The following is a 19913-nucleotide window of genomic DNA, read 5'->3' on the forward strand; positions in this document are numbered from 1 at the left end:
TTATCTTCTTGCTTTACTGTTCTAGCAAAGACTTCAAGCAGTATGCCAAGTGAGAGTAGAGAAACTGGACACCCTTGTTTCGCTCCTCATGTTAGTGGAAATGCCTTGAGTTTTTCCTGTGTAGTGTAATATTGGTTTATTGTATATAGTCATTAACATATTGAAACACATTCTGGGCTTCTCATGAAGAGAGTTTAAATTTCATCCAAAGCCATTTCTACATCTACTGAGATTACTTTGTGATTTCTGTCTTTCAGTCCATTTTTGATTTTATTATATTCATTGACTTGCATGTGCTAAACATTCCCTGCATCTCTGGGATGAAGCCTACTTGATCGTGGTGGCTAACCACAGTTTTGATGTAATTTTCTTGAATTCAAGTTACAAATATTTTATTAAGAATGTTTTTGCATCTGATGCAGAGATCCACTGCTAAGCTCTGGGCCAAGCTCCTCGAGTCCAGTCCTAGAGAGGGAGGAGCAATAATATGAGCCAAAGGATCAAGACCAGGATGGGGAAACCCACAGAAACAGCTGACCTAAGTCAATGAGAGCTCACTGACTCTGGACTGACAGCTGGGACCCTGCATATAACCAAACTAGGCCCTCTGAATGTGGGTGACCAGTTGTATGGCCTGGGCAGTTTGTGGGGCCACTGGCAATGGGACTGGGATTTATCCCTAGTGCATGAACTGATTTTTTGGAGACTATTCCCTATGGAGGGATACCTTTCTCAGCCTAGATACAGGACGGAGAGCCTTGGTCCTGCCTCAAGTGATGTGATAGACTTTCTTGACTCCCCATGGGAGGCCTCACCGTCTCTGAGGAATGGATGGGAGGATGGGGTGGGGGGAAGATGGAGGGAGCAGAAGGAAGGGAGGAATCGGGAACTGAGATTGGTATGTAAAATAATATTTTTTTTAAAAAGATTTTTTTTTTGCATCTGTGTTCATAGTAGGCCTAAATTTTCTTGGGTCAATTTAGGGTGAGTTTGTTCTCACCAAAGTGTGTGCAGTTAGGCAACTCTAAATTAAAAGACCAATTTGGCCTTTGTATTCCAGATAAACTTGCCACTTTTGTGTATTATTTTGCTTTATAGGCATTTGTCCTGTTTGTTCTTTAGGCCACATATAAAAAATTCTTCATAAGCTCTGAACAGGCATTTCATAGTTTAATGCCAACTTGGAATGTATCTAAATATGTTTGCAAACTTCACCCTTTTAACTTCTCGCTTTTCTTTTTCAGAAATTTACTAATATTGACCCACTTTTTAATTGTGGGAGAGTTTTAGAATTGTAGATATAGACGTATTTAAAATTGTTTAGAATATGACTGTTCTCAAAATGTCAAATGTTCTTTTGCTCATTAATTTACTCATTCTTTCAATAACTCTGACTTTTCTGTCAGCTTACTCAGATCTACAAGCATTGTGAATATTAATAGCAGTGAATATAAGCTACTTTCAGTAATTTGAAACAAAACGTTAAAACTTATTTAAAAATTTGCTATCATAAATTTCTACAGTCGAACGTGGGACTAGTCCACTACTCTGACTACAAATGTCCTGTACTTTGGTCTCCCACTTGTAGAATTCAGAGATTTCCCAGTAGGCACGGGTCCTGGGTTATTTTTGGTGTTTACTAAAATATAAAGCCATGCTGCCCACAGCTTTTGTGACATCTGATGTGTGATACCAGAAAAACCGGCTGGAAATGGAAAAATGGGCCGACACCATCTGTAACGATTAGAGAGTCTTAATTTTAAAAAAGTGTTTACATGTGCTTCCCTCATTCCTGTCTAGGAATTTAGACATACTATACACCTATAGGGATATTCACACCACAGACTTTTCTGTAACAGAAGATCAAAACCACAGTCCAAACAAACAAAAACTCCAATCAGGTCAAGGTGGCCCATTCCCTTAATTCTGAAACCGACAAAGTAGGAGTGGGTCTATCTCTAGGATTTCAAGGCCAGACTACTCTAAGAGAAAGTTCCAGATCAGAGAGCACTACATAGTGGGACTTTGCCTTAAAACAAACAAATAAAAAACTCCAAACGGGTGAAGGTATTTCAGTTTTGAAATGGTTAAATGCTGGTACTTTGAATTATGTCGATTATGATCAATTAAATGCCCTATGCCATTTAAAACTAGAAAAAACATATTATTTAAATAAGGAGAAATATGTTGTATAAAACCTTTGGTATATTTCTTTTCGGCGGCAAAAGGCCACACCTGTGTGAGAAAGTAAAAACCATGAACAACAAACAAAACGCTTGTATGTTTGAGGACGGGTGAAGAAGCAGGGGTGGGGGCGGGGCAGGTCGGCAGATGAGTATGCGCGATACCGGTCTCCAGCTACTGGCGGCACTGTTGGAACCGAGGGCTGGCGCCGTGTGACGTCATCACGGCGGGCCACGACGCACGCTAAGTAGCAAGGCGTCGGCCACTGCGCGTTCCTGCGAGTGCGCTCTGGATCCTTCGGCGTCTCCTGGCGGCCTTGAGGTCGCCACCCTGGCCGCTCTGGCCCGTCTGGCGTTGGGTGGGCGGCATAGCTGCGCCCACATGAACCAGCGGCATTACGGTCGCAATGGTCGCGGTCGGAGCCGAGACTTCGCTGGCCGTGCCCCACCGAAGAAGAAGGGCAGAAACCACGTCCCGGAAAGGTATGGCGCTTTGGTTCCGGGCTGAGTCGTTCCGGCTGCCGTGGCGGCCTAGTGTCCTGTTCGCCGCGGCCTCGCTCCCTTCCGCCTCCCAGAGTCCTCCGCGCCGAACCTCCCCGGCCCCCGCATTCTGAGGTTTCAGTCTCGGCCCGGCGGGGCTCTGTGTGTGGAGCTCGGGCCGGCGCGGAAGTGCGCATCGGGGCGCGGCTGCCGGTCTGGGAGTCGTCCCTCGATCCCTGGGAGTGGCGGTCTTGAGAGTGTGAGCATCCGGTCTGAGCTGTAGACACCCTGCGCTCTTTCCCGGCTGGAGAGGTTCTGTGGCTTCCAGGACTCTGGAGGCGGCGCTGTCATTTGAGGGAGGCTTCCCGGCCCGTGTCAGTCGTTAGGTGTACGATGTTGCTCACAGGTGGTGTGAACTCTTCTGGCCACTGCCGGCTCCCCTTCCCGTATTTCAACAGTTGGTTGTTTTATCTCCACAAATACGGAATAGCTGAAGTCAGGCGTGGTCAACGTGGCCTCTCCTCTTCCTAGAATTGAACAAATCTTTTATCTCCACAGTTAAGCAATTGGGAGATAAAACCCAGGATAGGCAGACTGTCCTCTCCCCATTCCCAGATTCAGTAAGCATTTATCTCCACTGAGGAGCGTCACCTGACGTCCAGAATGGACGTAATGCCCTCTTTGCCTTCCCAGACTTGAGTAAGCCCTGAATAATTTTCAAAGTCTGTCAGCTTTCCTTCATCGTCGCCCCAGTGCAGAACTTGTTTGACGTGGTTGCAGAAGACAGGTGTCCATTTTTCTACTTTTATTTCTTTCTAATCCATTTTTTTTTTTTCGAGACAGGGTTTCTCTGTAGCTTTGGTTCCTGTCCTGGAACTAGCTCTTGTAGACCAGGCTGGCCTCGAACTCCCAGAGATCCGCCTGCCTCTGCCTCCCGAGTGCTGGGATTGGAGGCAGAAGCAGGTAAATCTCTGTGAGTTCAAGGCCAGCCTGGTCTCCAGAGTGAGTTCAGTTAGACTCCAAAGCTACACAGAGAAACCCTGTCTCGAAAAGCCAAAGTAATTAATTTAAATAAAATAAAATGCCAACTCTTTGTCATGGTCTACACACTAGGTTTCACGGTTCAGAGGTTCTCTGTGTCTCCAGCTCAATCTCTTGCACTCAGTCCTCACTTTCTGATCTTCTATACTGGATGAACCCTGGTTATTTGTAATTATAGACAGAGACCAACTCAGCTGTGAGTCTCTAGGCTGCCCCTCGGCATGCCTGAAGTTCAGGTTGTCTATTCGTGTAAGAACTAGGAAACTTCTCCATGTTGAATTGTCATTCGCGTGGAAACCGCAAACACTGCGCACTGAATCTGAGCTCACAGCCAGTGTGTAGGTATTCATTACTCCTGGCTGGTTTTAATATTTTTAGTTACCACACAAAATGTGAGTCTCATTGTGACACTCTACATGCATGTCATTATTCTTTGCTCACACTGATCCCCACACATAACCTTCCCCTCTTGTGCCCTCTGCCCCCTTTAGTCCCCTTCCTCTGACACAATCCCCTTCTGCCTTCCTGTCTGATATATCATCTTGGTATTTGATGCTGGGCTGTGTTTATCAGGGGCGTGAAAGTTCTGGTCATTTTGGTTTTAGGAATTTCTTGTTTGTGTTGTTTGTATCTGTTTTCAAGATGGAGACAGGAAGAAGAAAGTGTAGGTTGTTATTTGTAGAAAGAGAGTAGGTTGAGTAGCAAAGGACAGAGCAGACATTCTCATAAAGGGACTTTGTGTGTGTGCTAGGTGCCCCATTGTTGTGTTGGGAGGCAAGGCTACGTTTAGTTTGACTAACAAATACTCTGTCATAGGTGGAGAGATTATCTCCCAGTTGGACAGCGGATGCCTGGGACCCGTTTCATTGCTTTCAAAGTTCCCTTGCAAAAGGTAAGTGAAAGCTACTGCGGGGTTTTTTCAGAAGTCTAAATTCCCCATGTAGAACACTGGCTCTCAGCCTGGTTGCTCTCTATCTAGTTTCCCATCTTATGTCACTACTAACGTGAAATGAGATTCACAGAGCAGTAAAGTCTACATCCGTATCTCATTTTAAGGAAAAGACAGTATAATGCCCTAACAATAATATGAAGAATAATTGTAACCGTTTTGTGTTTTGTGCCCACTTGACTGAACCAGTAGTTGAGTAGCCACTGTGTTGATAGGGCAGTTCCTCTGCTGGGAATCCAGTAGAACTTGTGGGGAATTGTTTGTGAAATGAATTTTAGTTCTGAGGCTTAGACAGATAGGAACAGGCTTTTGCTTTTTCTATACCTCGTTAATGTTGACTAGGACATTCTGAAGTCATTCAGGCAGCGACACAAACACAGAAATATGTATATCAAAGTGAGTTCTCCCCCCCCTCACTGGAAGAGAGGAACCTGCTCTTGTTCTCATTGTGTGTGTATCTCATGGGGCTGGAATAAATACAAACTGTGTGCAGGACTTGAAGCAGGTTTGCTCTCTCTTACTTTACTCTGACAGAAATTTGAAGCAGAGCTTATGCCAGAAGAGTACTTTTCTCCTTTGGATCTTTTTAATAAAATTCAAGAACAAAATGAAGAACTTGGTTTGATAATTGATTTAACATATACTCACCGCTATTATAAAGCAGAGGTAAGTAGAACCTCTAAATGAAAAAAATAATTTATAGTAATTTAATAGCTTCCATCCTGTGCTGATGTAAAAACTAAGCTTCATCCATGGGTAGTAATAATTTTAAAGGAAAAGCAAAGTTTCCCTAATTTTATGTTGAAATGAGACTGGAGGACGGGCTTGGTAGTGAATGACGATAATCCAGGTCTTAGGAGTCTAAGGCAGGAGGATCACAAGTTCAATGCCAGCTTGGACTTACATAATTAAGTCTTAACAACAACAGCAGCAACAGCAACACCACAAACATAGACACACTCACTAGATCGGAGACATGAATTGAACTGTAATATTGAGTGGTTGTCACTTAAGTCTCTTTCATTAGCAAAAGCTTTGTAACCACTGAACATTAATTCACCCGTCTCCCACACTTCAGACCCCTAGTAACCTCTTGCCTGCTTTATAGTATGAATTTCTCAGTTTTAGTATCTCATTCAAGTAGCATAATGTAGCATATTTAAATTTTTAAATTTAATTAAATATTCCATCATTTCCCTCCTCCTTACTTTAACCTCTCCTAACCCTCCTTTTCAAATTCATAGCCTCTAACACTTAATTATTGCTACATGTATATGCAGATAGCTGCTATACAAATGTAGCCTGCTGTTGCTTATATGTATTTTTTTAGGGCTGACCACTTTAGGATGCTTTTATATCTGAAGACTAATTCTCCATCTCTCGGTTGTTCTTAATTACCTGTAGTTCTTCATCTAGGGTAGGGCCCTCTGCAATTTCTCCCATCCATGTTGGCATGTCAGTTGGTGTTATTGTTCAGGTCTTGTGTGAGCACCCATATTGTTGAAATTTCATGGGTGGAGCCTTTTCTGTCACATCTCTAAAATATAATCTTGCAACTGACTCCCTGGTCTTTGGACTCTTACCTTTCTACCTTCCTCGTCTGAGATGTTCTCTGAGTCTGAGATGGAAGGATTGTGCTTGCGATGTATCAGTCGGGGCTGGGCAGCTCACAGGCAGTTGTTCTCTGCGTTTGACTAGTTGTGGCTTTGTGTAATAATCTGTGTACTGTAGGAGGAAAAAAGGAAGTATCTTTGTGTGAGAGTTATACTTATTAATAGAGAAATTTTTTTGTTTTTTTTTTTTTTTCGAGACAGGGACAGCTCTGACTGTCCTGGAACCAGCTCTGTAGACCAGGCTGGCCTTCACCTCTCAGAGATCCCCCTCCTCTGCCTCTCAAGTGCTGGGATTAAAAGCGTGTGCCACCACCACCCATCAAGTACATTTTTTTAAGGTGTTTTTTTTTTTTCTTTTCGTATGAGTGTTTTTGCCTGCCTGTATGTATGTACATTGTAGACATAGCCTGGAGGCTGTGGAGGCCAGAAGTCGGCATGATAACCCCTAACTGACATTACAGATTGTTGTGAACTGTTGTGTAGGTGCTGGAAATTGAACATGAGTCTTCTGCAAGAGCAGTCAGTGCTCTGAACTATTGAACCATCTTTCCAGCCCTAATATCTTGTAATACTTGTCTTTTTGTGTCTGAATTATTTTACTAAGTTTGTTTCCAATGTTTCTTGAAGCATATAACAGAATCTTTTTCTTTTCTGGCTCAATATTTCAGCTATGTATATATGCTGTATTTCATTATGGCCCCTATCTACTTCACTTCTTTGTGCCTTCCTTATCCCGCGCGCGCGCGCGCGCGCGCGCGTATGTGTGTGTGTGTGTGTGTGTGTTGGGGGATTTATTTGTTTTTTCATGAGAAAAAGTCTTATCATGTGGCCCTGACTGGCCTGAAATTTATTATGTACACTAGGCTGGTCTTCAACCCACAAAGATCTACCTACTTTCGCCTCCCATGTGCTGGGATTGATTATATGCGCTACCAGGCCCAGCATGTTCTGTCTTATTTTAAAGGAACCCTCAAATATCATAGAATTTATCTCTACTTTTTGATATTTATATATATGCAAAATACAATACTTTTTTCTTAATATCAGTTCTTTGACGTCAGATTTGTAATCTGATTATTCCTAAATGTCATCAAAATTGTAAGTTTGAAGTTGGTTGTCTGTCATGTCTCTTTTACTTTCTTTTTGTCCCTCTCCTGAGTTTTGTCTTGTAGAGCCAGCCAGCTGTGCTCTGATGTTAGCTGTGTGCCTCCACGTGCTGGTAGAGTCCTTTGTTCTCTGCCAGTGGGCTAGCACAACCAGATTCAGGACTGTGTTCTCCTTTCTCCTTTCCTTCCTCCCTCTGTTCCCCTAACCCTTGGTTTCCCTTTTCTTTCTTTTTCCTACCTTTCTTCCCTCTCTTCCATTCTGTTTGGTTTTGGGTTTGGTATTTGAAACAGAGTCTTAATATGTAACCCTCGCTGACCTCATGATCTTCCTGCCTCAGTCTTTCTAATGCTGGAATTACAGATATTCAGTATTCCACCTGCCTTGATTTTTTTTTTTAAACTTGAGATAGTGTCTCATATAGCCAGGACTATCCTCAATTGCTGAGGATGTCCTTAAACTCCTGATCCTCCTGCCTCTATCTCCCAAATGCTGTGATTACAGGCATGGACCACCACACCCAGATTGATTTCCTTTTCTAGAAGTCTTTATTCATTTTAATGTATATGTTTGTGTGCTATCATGAGTTTATGTGCATCACATTCATGCTGGCAGCTACAGAAGTTAGAAAAGGGTGTCAGATACACTGGAATTGGAGTTACAGGTGGCTGGAGTAGCTATATGAGTTTTGGGAACCAGAACTTCATTCTCTGCGAGAGCAGTAAAGGCTCTTAACTGTGAACCATTGGTCTGGCTGCCTTGATTTCTTTAACATGACAGTTTCCAGTGTTTCTGTATATTTTGAGATGGGTTCTTGTTGTGTTGCTCAGGCTGATCTTGAACTCCTGTGTTCAAGTGGTCCTTCTGCCCAGCCTACTGGGACACATGGACTATAAGGGTGTGCCACCATGCCTGATATGAGACATTTTCATAGGTGGTCATGTGTTCTTCCATTAAGGGGCATATAATCAGTGGTTGTCTCTTAAGTTATTAGTAATTATTGATGACTAACCTGTTAATTCCTTTGAAGCTTCAAAAGTTGATTTTCTTTTTTCTTTTTTCTTTTTTGAGACAGGCTCTTGCTGTGTAGCACAGGCTGACTTCAAACTCAAGATTTTCCTGCCTCAACCTCCCAGTTGTCTAGGATTACAGGTGTTTGCCACCATACCAGGCTGTACAAGGTGAACGTTACCATTCATGTTCATTTAATGAAGTTTCTGCTTGTTTATTTACTCAGTGGTGTCAGTAGGATTCTTTCTTCTTTGTAACAGCTTTCATCAAAGTAATCTCCTGGATCCCTAATACCTGCCAATATTGACTAGTGAGAATTTATTCAATGTTTTCTCTCATTACAAACTCCTCTGCAGCTGCTTTTTCCAGTTGAAGCACCACTGGAAGGCCTCTCTTTAGATAATTGGAGCTTCTCCATTTGGCCCCTAAAACTTTGAAAAATATTCTTGAGAATTTCACACATGAATAGTTTGGTTTTTGACCACAGTTACCCCACACCACAGCTAATTCCTCCTGGGCTGCATCCCCAATGTCATGTCCTTTTTATATGGATGTTCACCACATGCTTGAAGGTGCCTGTGGGCGGTGGAAAAAGAAGGTACTAGATTTGCTAGACCTGGAGTTACAGGTATTTGTGAGCTGCCTGATGTGGGTGCTAGGACCTGAACCCAGCCCAGGTCCTTGGCAAGAGCAGCAAGTACTGCTCTTGTTAGAGCTCCGTTCAGCTCTGACCCCCTGAGCCATTTCTCTGCCCTACCTCGACACCACTTTTGCTTTTTGGGACAGGGTTTCTCCATGTAACCTCTGAAGCCTGTCCTGGAACTCGCTCTATAGATCAGGCTGGCCTTGAATGCCTCTGCCTCTGCCTCCTGGGTGCTGGGATTAAAGGCCCAACGCCACTGAGTTCAGAATTAGTGCTGCCCAAGTGCACATGGGTGTAATACCATCTTCTGGAACATGGCCAACTAACCAGGGCCGCAGTCCTGAAGAAAACTGACTCTCCCTTCCCAGGTAGCTCTTAGCTGACAAAGCTCCTCAGCTAGATTCAACCACTTCTTAGTCCTGATCATCTTTGATTACTTTTCTGCATGAAAGAATTCTGGACTCATCTTAACTGTTTCCTGCCCTAGCCTGACTCAGCCTTTGCAGAGGCTTTGTTTCCTTTTGGTGGGTTTCAGGCATGTGAGTGTCAGGTATACTCATTGCTAATAGATTGACATTGCTCGGAAGTTTTTCCTGTGGACAGAGCTAGGAACTCTGTAGAAATCATGATAGTGTTTTCCAATTAAATCCAAGTTACATATTTTTCACCTAACCTATCTTTTTTTTTCTAAAATTTACGTGTGTGTGTGTGTATGTGTGTGTGTGTGTGTTGGGGGTGGCTGTGTGTGTGGCTGTATCTGCTTGTCTGTGTCTGCCACATGTGTACAGGTGCCTGCTGAGGTCAGAAGAGGGCTCCGGATCCTCTGCAGCAGGAGTTCCAGGCTGTTGTGAGCCATCAGACATGGGTGCTGAGAACTGAACTACGTCCTGGAAGCGCAGCAAGCACTCTTAAGCTCTGGGCCATCTCTCCAGCACCTACCCTGCCTGCTTCTTTCTCTTATTTACAGCTCTTTTTGCTCAGCTCATTACTATTTTGTGAAGACACAGCAAGGTGAAATGATTAGAACTGTCCACATACTTCTTAGTCACACCATATACACCCTCATCCATGTGGGATTTGGTGTGTTTTGTATACCTAGTGACTGTCCTATAGTTTTAATGAAAATCAAGTGCTGTTTCCTGGTTGGAACAGCTTTGTAAGAAGTGGCTCTTTAGTCAGAGTTAGTGATAGTAAGTTTATTAGTATCAACTTACACTTATGCTCCTCAAATCTTCATTATATGCAAATGAAATAATGTACATTTTTTTTGTTTTACTTTATAGGATTTGCCAGAAACTATTTCTTACATCAAAATTCTTACAGTTGGCCATCAGGTACCTGATAATGGCACTATTCTTAAGTTCAAGTGTGCAGTTAAAGAGTTTTTAAAGAAAAACAAAGACAATGGTGAGTCCTTGTGGTTTCTTTTTCTTTTCTGTCTGATCTCTGTTGTGTTTTTCAAATAGCTTTGGAGACTCTTTTAAAAATCTTTTTATTGTAATTATGTGTGTGTGTTTGTTGCTATGTGTATATAAATGCAGGTACTTACAGAGTCCAGAGACTTCAGAATCCCTCCACCTAGAGTTGTGAGCCTTCTGACATAGGTGCTGGAAAACCAAATTTGGGCCCTTTAGGGTAGATTTGTTTTCAAGTACTGAGCCATCTCTCCAGCACAGTCTCCAGACTTTTGATAGTTCAGATTTTTGATATTGTTAACATTCTAATATTAGGTATGTTGCCTTTGAAAATGGCAGCTGGTAGTAATAAAGTGTTTTCCCTTTTGTTGGCCACACAGAAACAAAACTTGAGTGAGAAATGTGTAATATAATGAAAGTGTTTACCTTTTCCTGTGGTTAAAGGGTGAGATGTAGAGGATTAAGAATCTTAATGAAGAGACAACAGAAGACCAAAGTTAGGAGTGAAGTAGTCTCCAAGAGAACAGAACATGGGCAGGCCAGTAAAATTTCATCTTTGCCGCGTGTACTTCAAGTGATCCTGCTGTTTTCCATTTTGAGTACAATTGTCACTGTTATTTATTATCAAAATGAAGGTGGGATGAAGTTGGTAGCTCAAGTACAGAGCACCTGCCTGGCTTACAAAGCCCAGTTTCAAACTTCAGTGTTACACACACAGAAACACATTCTAGTTTCCTCTTCATAGTAAGACAAATGGCTTTGTGTAAGGCAGCTTGACCAGATGGCTGCTTCTACAGTTTGCATTATTGTATCTAACCAGGACGTTCAAGATTTCCACAACAATGAGCTTTTGGTAGGTGATTCTTGATGATGTGTTTTAAAGCTACTTTTCAACATAGCAGTGATATTTCACTAATTTGTGTTACTCTTCAGAAAATTGTCTTTAACTTACTTTTGGTATATCTTGTTTCCTGTACTTAAATCTGCATTTCCTGTTTTATAGACAAACTTATTGGTGTCCACTGTACCCATGGCTTAAACAGGACTGGCTATCTCATTTGCAGGTGAGTTGCAAACTCAAAAGCAAATAGTGTTTAGTGTGTTTGTCTGGTTACAATGGTAATGTAAGCATACATAGAAATGAATGAAATAGAGAGCAGTGTTATCTCCACCCAGAGACTACCATTGTAGACTTTACAGATGCAGAAAGAGTGCATCTGTATGGCTTAGAGTACAGTAACCATCCAGAGTTACAATTTAATATGTGGTAGGTACCTCCCTGTGAAAGTATTTGGAGACCTTATTTTTTAAAGATTATACTGTTTTTTTGCACACTGACAAACATGCAAGTCATAAGTTTGGGGTATAATAAAACATCGAAGTGGTATGTGCATCTTTGAATCCACATGCCACTGACTCAACAATAATGTCACATGACATGCAGATGCTGAATTAGGGTGCGATCTGATGGTTCTTAAGGAATTGCTGTGCTGTGCAACATTATGTTTGTCCATTCAGAAGATCTTTGCTGAGATCTAGTTTGTGTGAGCAGTATAGCTGCTGGTAAAGATAATTTAATTTGCCTCTGAAGAAAGAAGGAAGACTATAATAATGAAGATAATAGCAAGAAGACTCTAGAACTATCACTGTCAAGTTCTGAGGAGGATAGGAACATGATACCATGATGGGGAGACTTGGACCTAACTCATCAAGAAGATAGTACATTTGTATGGAAGGTTTGAGAGACTATCTGAAGGCTGAACTAGTGCTAGCTGTGTAGAGACACTGAAGAGGCTGTAGATGAAGGCTCAGCTGGCAGCCTAGAGTAGTATAGCATACGCTTCTCTGGAGGAGGTTGGTGGGCAGCGCAGCAAGTGCGGCAGACAAGTGGAGCTCTTCTGGCAGGCAGGAGCCAGAGTTAGGCCATACAGAGCAGTGTTTTGGTCTGTTTGTTTCTTCTTGTTGTTGAACCTTTTTTGGGTATATTGAATCCATCTATTTCGGCTGAATAAAGAATGCTCTGGAGAGGTAGAGGCAAGGAGTCATTGGGTTTTTGTTTGAATTGAAGTATAACGGTTTCTTGGACCAAGATATCGAGGGCATTTTGGTGGAAGGATGTGGTTGTCAGGACCCTGGTGGTAGATTGAAGTGAGGATGAGGGAAGAGTGGGTGACAGTGATGGTAGCTCCTGTTTCTGACACATCCAATTGGTTTCCCAGTATTTCTAGCTATGTTACTATTTTTCCCAGTTGCTTTATATGTTGTTGGTTCCTGATGAATACACAGTAATATTAAGGAAGCCTCCTGTTTTTTAGTTCACAAAGCATTTTGATGAAAGTGACTACTGAATCTGCCTTTTAAGCATTTGCCAGTTTGGTCATGAATTTCCTTTATTGTTTATATTATTATACTAATGTAAGTACCTTTATTAATAGATTTTTTTAAAGTTGGTCAATCTTGGGGTAGTCTTTTTCTATGGTCATGGCATGCCATTCTGTAACTGTTGGATTAGATGTGTAGTATTTTCTTAGGATTTATGTCTCCACTTGTAAGTGAAATTGGACCTGTTTTGATTTTTGTTTTCTTTTGGTATATTTAAGTGACCCGACTTATGTTGTTTTGTTAGATATTTGATTGATGTAGAAGGCATGAGGCCAGATGATGCAATTGAATGTAAGTATGGGGGGTGTCACCATTTTTCCCTTCCTATAAAAGCTAAAGGTGGAAGTGTAGAGCCACTTTTCAATTTTTGGAGAACAAAATGCATATGATCCAATATATGTTGCCAGAAAGACAGTGGAGAGAGAAGGGAGGAAGCTACCTCTTGGGGCTGGGGATGTGGCTCAATGGTAGAGCACTTGCTCAGCGTGTGTGAAACCCTGAGTTTTATCTCCAGTACCAAAAGAAAGAAAAATAATAGCACTATAAGGTAGTCTTGCCAACAGCTTATGAAGGAACATATCTGCAAGCGATATGTGAGATACAGCAACCTAATGACAGTCAGTGAGTACAAGTGTTGGTTTACTTTCCTGGGTAAGATTTCTTTCTGTGCAACTATTTCTAAGTTCATCTTCATCCACTCCTCAGTATTCAATAGCTGCCGGGGGCACTGCATAGAAAGACAGAACTACATTGAAAACCTGCAGAATCGTCGTGTCAAAAAGTAAGTCTTCCATTTTGCTAAGTGAGATTTTGGTTAGGGAAACTTCTTTAGTATAATTCAAGTAGCACATTATCCATGCATCTTGTCCACTTGCTGAGCATTAAACAAAACAGGAGTAGGGGAGTTCAGGGCCTCTGTTCACACACCAAAGGACATAATTGCTAAACTGGCCACTGGAACTGTAATCTGGTGACACTGTGGGACACTTCTCTTTTAGGAAGCGGAATACTAGCACATCTAAATCAGGTGATCTTGAAGACTCAGCACATCTTACCGAAGAAGTCCACAGCACTAAGAAGCCTGTGAACCAAGGACCTCGGAACCATTGGCCTGCTGGTTGTTCAACACCTTCCCGACATTTTCACACCCAGTCCCAGTACTCCCAGCAATTGTTCAGGTACCTGGACTTCCCCCTTTCTTAGAACTGAGATGGAAACTACTTCAGACCAGGAAAGTACATTGTAACAATGACCAGCAGTTGGTATTTTCTTCTATTGTCAGCCAGTAGGGCTCATACTGAATCAAGTACTTGGGAAATGTGCTTCAGAGGCAGTTGAGAATGGAAAATTTTACTGTTTTTAAATTTAGCTTAATCCAGGAAGAGTTAGATGTTGTTACTGGGAAATAAAATCTTTCACGTATGTGTGTGTGTGTGTGTGTGTGTGTGTGTGTGTGAGAGAGAGAGAGAGAGAGAGAGAGAGAGAGAGAGAGAGAGAGAGGCTTGTACACAGAATCAGATCCAAGATTTGACCACTGAGGTATGTCCCTATATCCTTAGGCTTTATGAATCTTGAATTTTTAGGCTACATAGCTTTTGAAATAAAGAAGGCTATCGTTTAAAGAACAAATACAAAACCAGGCAGGGTATTCAGTGCCTGGAATCTCAGCACTGGGAAGTAGAGACAGGAAGATCACGAGTTCATCATTGGCTATATCTTGAGCACAGAGTCAGCCTAGACTACATGAGACTTTGTCTCAAAGAGAGAAAGAGAACAAGTTTTGAAGGATAATAATATCCTAATAGAGATAGTTACAAATGATTTGAACAGATTAAATCATACAAGTATTTCCATGGGAAATGGGGAAATTCTTAATTCAGTTAAAATAGTCTATTAGGATTTTCCAGAGAAGTGGAAGAGAGAGAATGGGCAGGTAGATGAGAAGGGACCTTCACTAGGGTGATTGGCATGCATGACTGTAGGATGAAAAGTTCCTCATCAAGCCCTCTGTAAGCTGGAGACCCAAGGTTGCCAGTAGTGTGATCCAGATCCAGGGAATATGGTAATTCTCTGTCAAGAGTCCTAAGGAAAAACCTGAGAAACCATGAGGGAGGGAGTGGAAGGTCAGGAAAGAGGTAAATTTGCCTTTCCTCTGCCCTTGTAGTTTCCCTGCAGTCCCAGCCAGGTGGTGGTGCCTGTGACATGGAAGGCAGGTCTTCTTTACAGTCTGCTCTTTGTACATCAGCCTTTTTCAGAGACATTCTTGTTGACAGATGCAGCAGTAATGCCCCGCTAACTCTAGTCCAGATGCCACCGAAGATAACTATCACAGCTTGTGTATACTCCTAGCTGCTAATTTAGTTGTGGTTTTTATGAGCACTTGAGGGTCGTGACTATCAGGCTGGGTGTGAATTTGTCTCCTTACTCTACCATTCACACCGTGTGCAGTCTTGGGTGAGACCACATCTGTTCTTTGAGATGGAGATTTTAAAACAACCCATAACTATGGCTGTTGCCTGCTACATCTGTTAAAGCAAATTGGTACATTGTTACACTATCAAAAAGATGCTGCTGGTGACCCTGAGAGTGGGAGTAACCCTTTTGAATCAGTTTTAATGGCCATAAAGATGCTCATACCTGGCCAATTCCGTATTGAGACTATACTTCTCAAATCCTACTGTTTCAGACAGAGCTAGGTGCTCAGCATACGGTAGTATATGAGATGCTAATCACCAAATTAATGATGGTAGGAAAACTGGGAGTAACCTATGATTCTGAGTGGTGATATAATTAAGTAACCATAATCATACTGTGACATTTTATAAAGCCATTAAAATTAAAGCTTGTTTATAGTAGTAAAATATACTAATCACATTTGACTGTGTGTGTGTGTGTATAGAGGGCATGCATGTGAGGCCAGAAGATAACCTCCGCTATTACCCTTCACACCCTGCCTTGTCTGAGATAGAGCCTGTGTTCCACTGCACATGCTAAGCCAGTTTTCTTCGAGCTTCCAGGGATCCCCCTGTATTTTTGCCCTCATCTCATCATAGGGATTGCAGACACTTGCTAGTGTTTCTCAGTTTTCTCTGGGTTCTGGGCATCCAGCCCCGAGTCCTCACACTTGTGTGGCAAGAGCTTTACTCACTGGGCCATCTCCCCAGTCCTAGCTCCATTCTACAAAAAATAGAGAGAAAGATAAGTGATTATCTGCTCAAGTCATCTAGGTAGGCAAGAGTAAAATCAGAATATCTGTTATTTTATAAAGTCTATTATAAAATGTTAATCTTGACAATGATTTATTATTTCTTGTTTAAGAAAACACAACCAGAGTGTTTACCAGAGAGGCCTTATCCCTCTTCCTGGTCCGCCTGAAGACTACTATTTACAGAGAAGATTCTTCTGGAACGGGAAGCCAAATGGTAGTCAAGCAACCCAGAATAAGAAGTGGATTTCCGGTAGTTACCAGAGGCAGTTCTACCCAGCCTACTGGGGGTGGACCCAGTGAGGCACACGTGGATGGGCTGTTACAGGGGCCACCTGAAATCAGAGCTGGACAGAGGACAGCTGGATTACTTTTAATAAAATCAGGTCTAGGCAATTAAAACATTTTTAACATTTTTTAACTTTTTAAAATGTTTTATTATTCCTTTGTGTGTATTAAGTTTAAAGATTTGCATTACTGATGGCCGCACAGTGAGATGACAGCCATCCAAAACACTTCTCATTCTAGGCTCGCACAGTGAGATGACAGCCATCCAGAACACTTCTCATTCTAGGCTCGCACAGTGAGATGACAGCCATCCAGAACACTTCTCATTCTAGGCTCGCACAGTGAGGTGACAGCCATCCAGAACACTTCTCATTCTAGGCTCGCACAGTGAGATGACAGCCATCCAGAACACTTCTCATTCTAGGCTCGCACAGTGAGATGACAGCCATCCAGAACACTTCTCATTCTAGGCTCGCACAGTGAGATGACAGCCATCCAGAACATTTCTCATTCTAGGCTCAGCTTTTCTCAAAGGTTTCTGAATGGGTAAACTGTTATTAACTTGCAAATGTTTTAATTGTCTTTTATTTTCCCTGTCTATTTCCTCTGTCCATGCCTGTAACTGTGTGTAGGTACAAAGGTTCATAGTGTCTTACCATGTTCTGTTACTAACAGTCTTCAGGGGTGTCTTTTTATCCTAACTGTTCAAATTTCCTACTAAAAATCTAGCCAGTAGACAATTTATTTGGCACCTACTCTCTTTTTACTTGTGGAACTCTGTTCAGCGTTCTTTCCTTGGTGATCAGGGTCAGAATTTAACCAACTTCTTACTGAACTGCCAGGTTAACCACCTAACCCAGAGAAGTGTAAATTTTTAGGGACTGATTGTTAAGTTGGGCAAGAGGAAACTAACCAATAACCAGAATGCTGCTTAAATTATAATTTATCTGGCAGAGTCACTACTACCAATAGAGTAGAACTGTCCAGAAAGCTTGAAAACCTCTGTAGATTTTAAAGGTTGAACAGACTAGGACTGAGCATCCATCCTTGGTTATCCTGGAAGACAGTGGTGCTGACCCTGCGGCCCTCTGTTCAGGATTTGTCCAGAGGCCTCCCACACTGCAATGGTGCTCTTCTCTGGAACACACTTCAAGCTACTTGGAGGTGCTAATTACTTCATGCTCATCATGACACATCATAGTCCACAGCAAGCGTTTGATGAATGCCTGGTCAATTAATTTGGCTTCTGTCTTTAAAGTCTCAGATTTTGAGGATTTGTAACACTGATGCCACATATGGTAGCTATTTTCTCCATCGTGTGGACATGTGGAGTGTGACCCTAAGGAAGCTTCAGCAGCTCTTTTAGTCTGGCCTAGTGGGACTAATTTGCTCTGTGAGGTTGCTCCACGCTCAAGTGATGGCTCTTAAAGTTTTTCTCTACTTACCACATTTAACAGAGATTCAAAGTGCTTCTTGCTACAAGGCTCCCCCTGCAGAATTCTTCCCCAGAATATATCTGAAGGTTCAGCATTGTAAGAAATTGGATCAGGCAGTTGTGAAATAAGAGGACAAAGCTGGGGCAGGTAGAGAACATCCAGCTTTGGAGGTGTAGAACAGCTTGGAAAAGCAGCTTCTGTGGAGGACAGTGCCGCCTTCAGGAACTGTTTCTGCCACCTGTCCTGTTTCTCTGCCTTTGGATTACCAACACCTTGTTAAAAGCCTCACTTACCATTGGATTACTCAGCTTTCATTCTGGTCTGGCTTCTGTCCATGTCACACCATCCAAAGGCCTAGTGAAAGGAAGCAGCCAGATCTTTTTAAAGTTTCCAGTGGTCTATCTACGTAGTGTTTTAAATTATATTGTTATTTTAAAGGCACACATGAATACTTTCTCAGGTAGCTTTCCTGAGATTACCGCGTAAAAAGCATCTTCCATGCTCTCCTATTATAAAGTCATAGCGGTAGCTAGCTCAAGTATTTTTGCCTTATTCTGTGTCTTCCTCTGTTGTTTAAGGAATACTCTTACAGATCACCATTTCTTGATTTTCCAATTTGTGATAATATGTGTTGATGAGTTCTTCCTATGGCATATGAGCATTTAGCCCTCAGCCTACCCACCCCATAGCTCTTCCCAGCTTTTGATGACATTCACGTTACTAGGTAAATGTTAGTCTGCATGAGCCATGGTGTTCATGGTTGTAGGTTCAAGTCTCCCCTTTGCTTCACATGTTTGCCTCATTTGGCCATTTTTCATTGATACGTCACAAATTCATCCTCTATATCCAGTGGCACTGTAAACAGTCTCTGTGAGTGATGCGCTCTTTGACTCTTTTCCTGAAACTTCTTAAAATGTTCAGGTTAGGTGCCAAGTTTGGTTGGTAGGGCTGCCGTCATGGAGTATCAGATGGGCGATGCAGTGCGCAGGAGTTCTATTTCTCATAGTCCGGATGCTGGGGAAAATGGAGGAGTCAGCAAGAATTGTTTCCATGTGGTCACTGGCTTACTACATCCCTCCCTCCCTCCATCCCTCCCTCCCCCCGCCCTCCCCCTCCCTCCCTCCAGCTCAGATGCTGTGAGGCTGAGATGGTCTGTAGTTCTCTCCTAAAGATGTCAGTCATTAGACCAGGGCTCACCTTAGAGACCTGATTTTAATGTTATTTGCCTCTTTAAAGTCTTGGTTTCCAAATGCAGTGGTATTTCAGATGCTGGAGCTTAGAGCTTTAACATAGGATCTGAGGAAACAACTGCGTCCAGAGGAAGCACACTGCCGATTCTTTACACATGGTACAGCTCCTGACCCGGGCTCTTTCCTCTTGTCTTGTCTTGGGACCCTCTTTAAGGCTCCTGGTTCCCAGGGTACGGCTTTCATGACTGTAATTTCCCCTTTGGTCAGTTATGTCTTCTCAGGGCTGGGTGGGATGTAAAGGGTTTGGGTAGCTGAGTCACAGAAATGCATCTGTTTGTCTCTGCTCCTGTACTGCAGTGTCAGGTGGGCACTCCCAGTCCTGCTGTTTGCGACCTCACTGCTGGTTGTTGAAATATTTTCTGATCTAGAATATTTTTCTGTGCCCTGTAAATGTTTCTCTTGAAGTCTTAGAGTCTTCTATGTCTCAGATGTCATCATTTCTATCCACAATGATACATACCAAGTGAATCCTTTCAATCTGGTAAATTGCAAGAAAATTTTTTTTGAATATTTATTTATGCTCATTGCTGTTCTGCCTGTGTGTATGTCTGTGTGAGGTTGTCGAATCCTCTGGAGCTGGAGTTACAGACAGTTGTGAGCTGCCGTGTGGATGCTGGCATTTGAACCCAGGTCCTGGAACAGCAGCCATTGCTCTTAGCCACTAAGCCATCTTATTTAATGCTATTTACTAGCATTAATCCCTAATTCTAAGGCAACTTCTAGTTGGATGTTAGATTTCTTTTCTGAGACCTCTGATTTAATTATGTTTTTATTTTTATTTAACCTTTTCATGTAATTTCTTTTTTTAGTATTTTTCTGAGACACTGGGCTAGGGGTGCTGCGATTGAACCTAGGACCTCGAGCATGCTAGACGTGTACTCTGTTGTTGAGTTATACCTCCAGTCCCCTTCTG

General features: G+C 42.4%; 1 protein-coding gene across 1 annotated transcript; it reads left to right on the plus strand.

Moving 5' to 3' along the window:
- The first annotated feature begins 2422 nt into the window (after positions 1-2422).
- Dusp11 (dual specificity phosphatase 11) lies at positions 2423-16457 on the plus strand. Its single transcript, XM_041633247.1, has 9 exons — positions 2423-2666; positions 4521-4596; positions 5188-5319; positions 10308-10431; positions 11443-11503; positions 13066-13112; positions 13527-13602; positions 13820-13999; positions 16140-16457. Exons 1-9 carry the CDS (start codon positions 2566-2568, stop codon positions 16327-16329), a joined length of 987 nt encoding a protein of 328 aa, XP_041489181.1. The 5' UTR covers positions 2423-2565; the 3' UTR covers positions 16330-16457.
- Positions 16458-19913: the final 3456 nt, after the last annotated feature.

This window comes from Microtus oregoni, unplaced genomic scaffold, assembly GCF_018167655.1.
Source record: "Microtus oregoni isolate MIOR12 unplaced genomic scaffold, Mior012 000002F_ref0000024, whole genome shotgun sequence".
NCBI classification, from domain to species: Eukaryota; Metazoa; Chordata; class Mammalia; order Rodentia; family Cricetidae; genus Microtus; species Microtus oregoni.

Coding starts and splice junctions, on each gene's coding strand:
- Dusp11 (XM_041633247.1), top strand. CDS start 2,566: ATGAACCAGCGGCATTACGGTCGCAATGGTCGCGGTCGGAGCCGAGAC. Junction 2,667..4,520: donor AGAAACCACGTCCCGGAAAG/GTATGGCGCTTT, acceptor ACTCTGTCATAG/GTGGAGAGATTATCTCCCAG. Junction 5,320..10,307: donor ACCGCTATTATAAAGCAGAG/GTAAGTAGAACC, acceptor TTTACTTTATAG/GATTTGCCAGAAACTATTTC.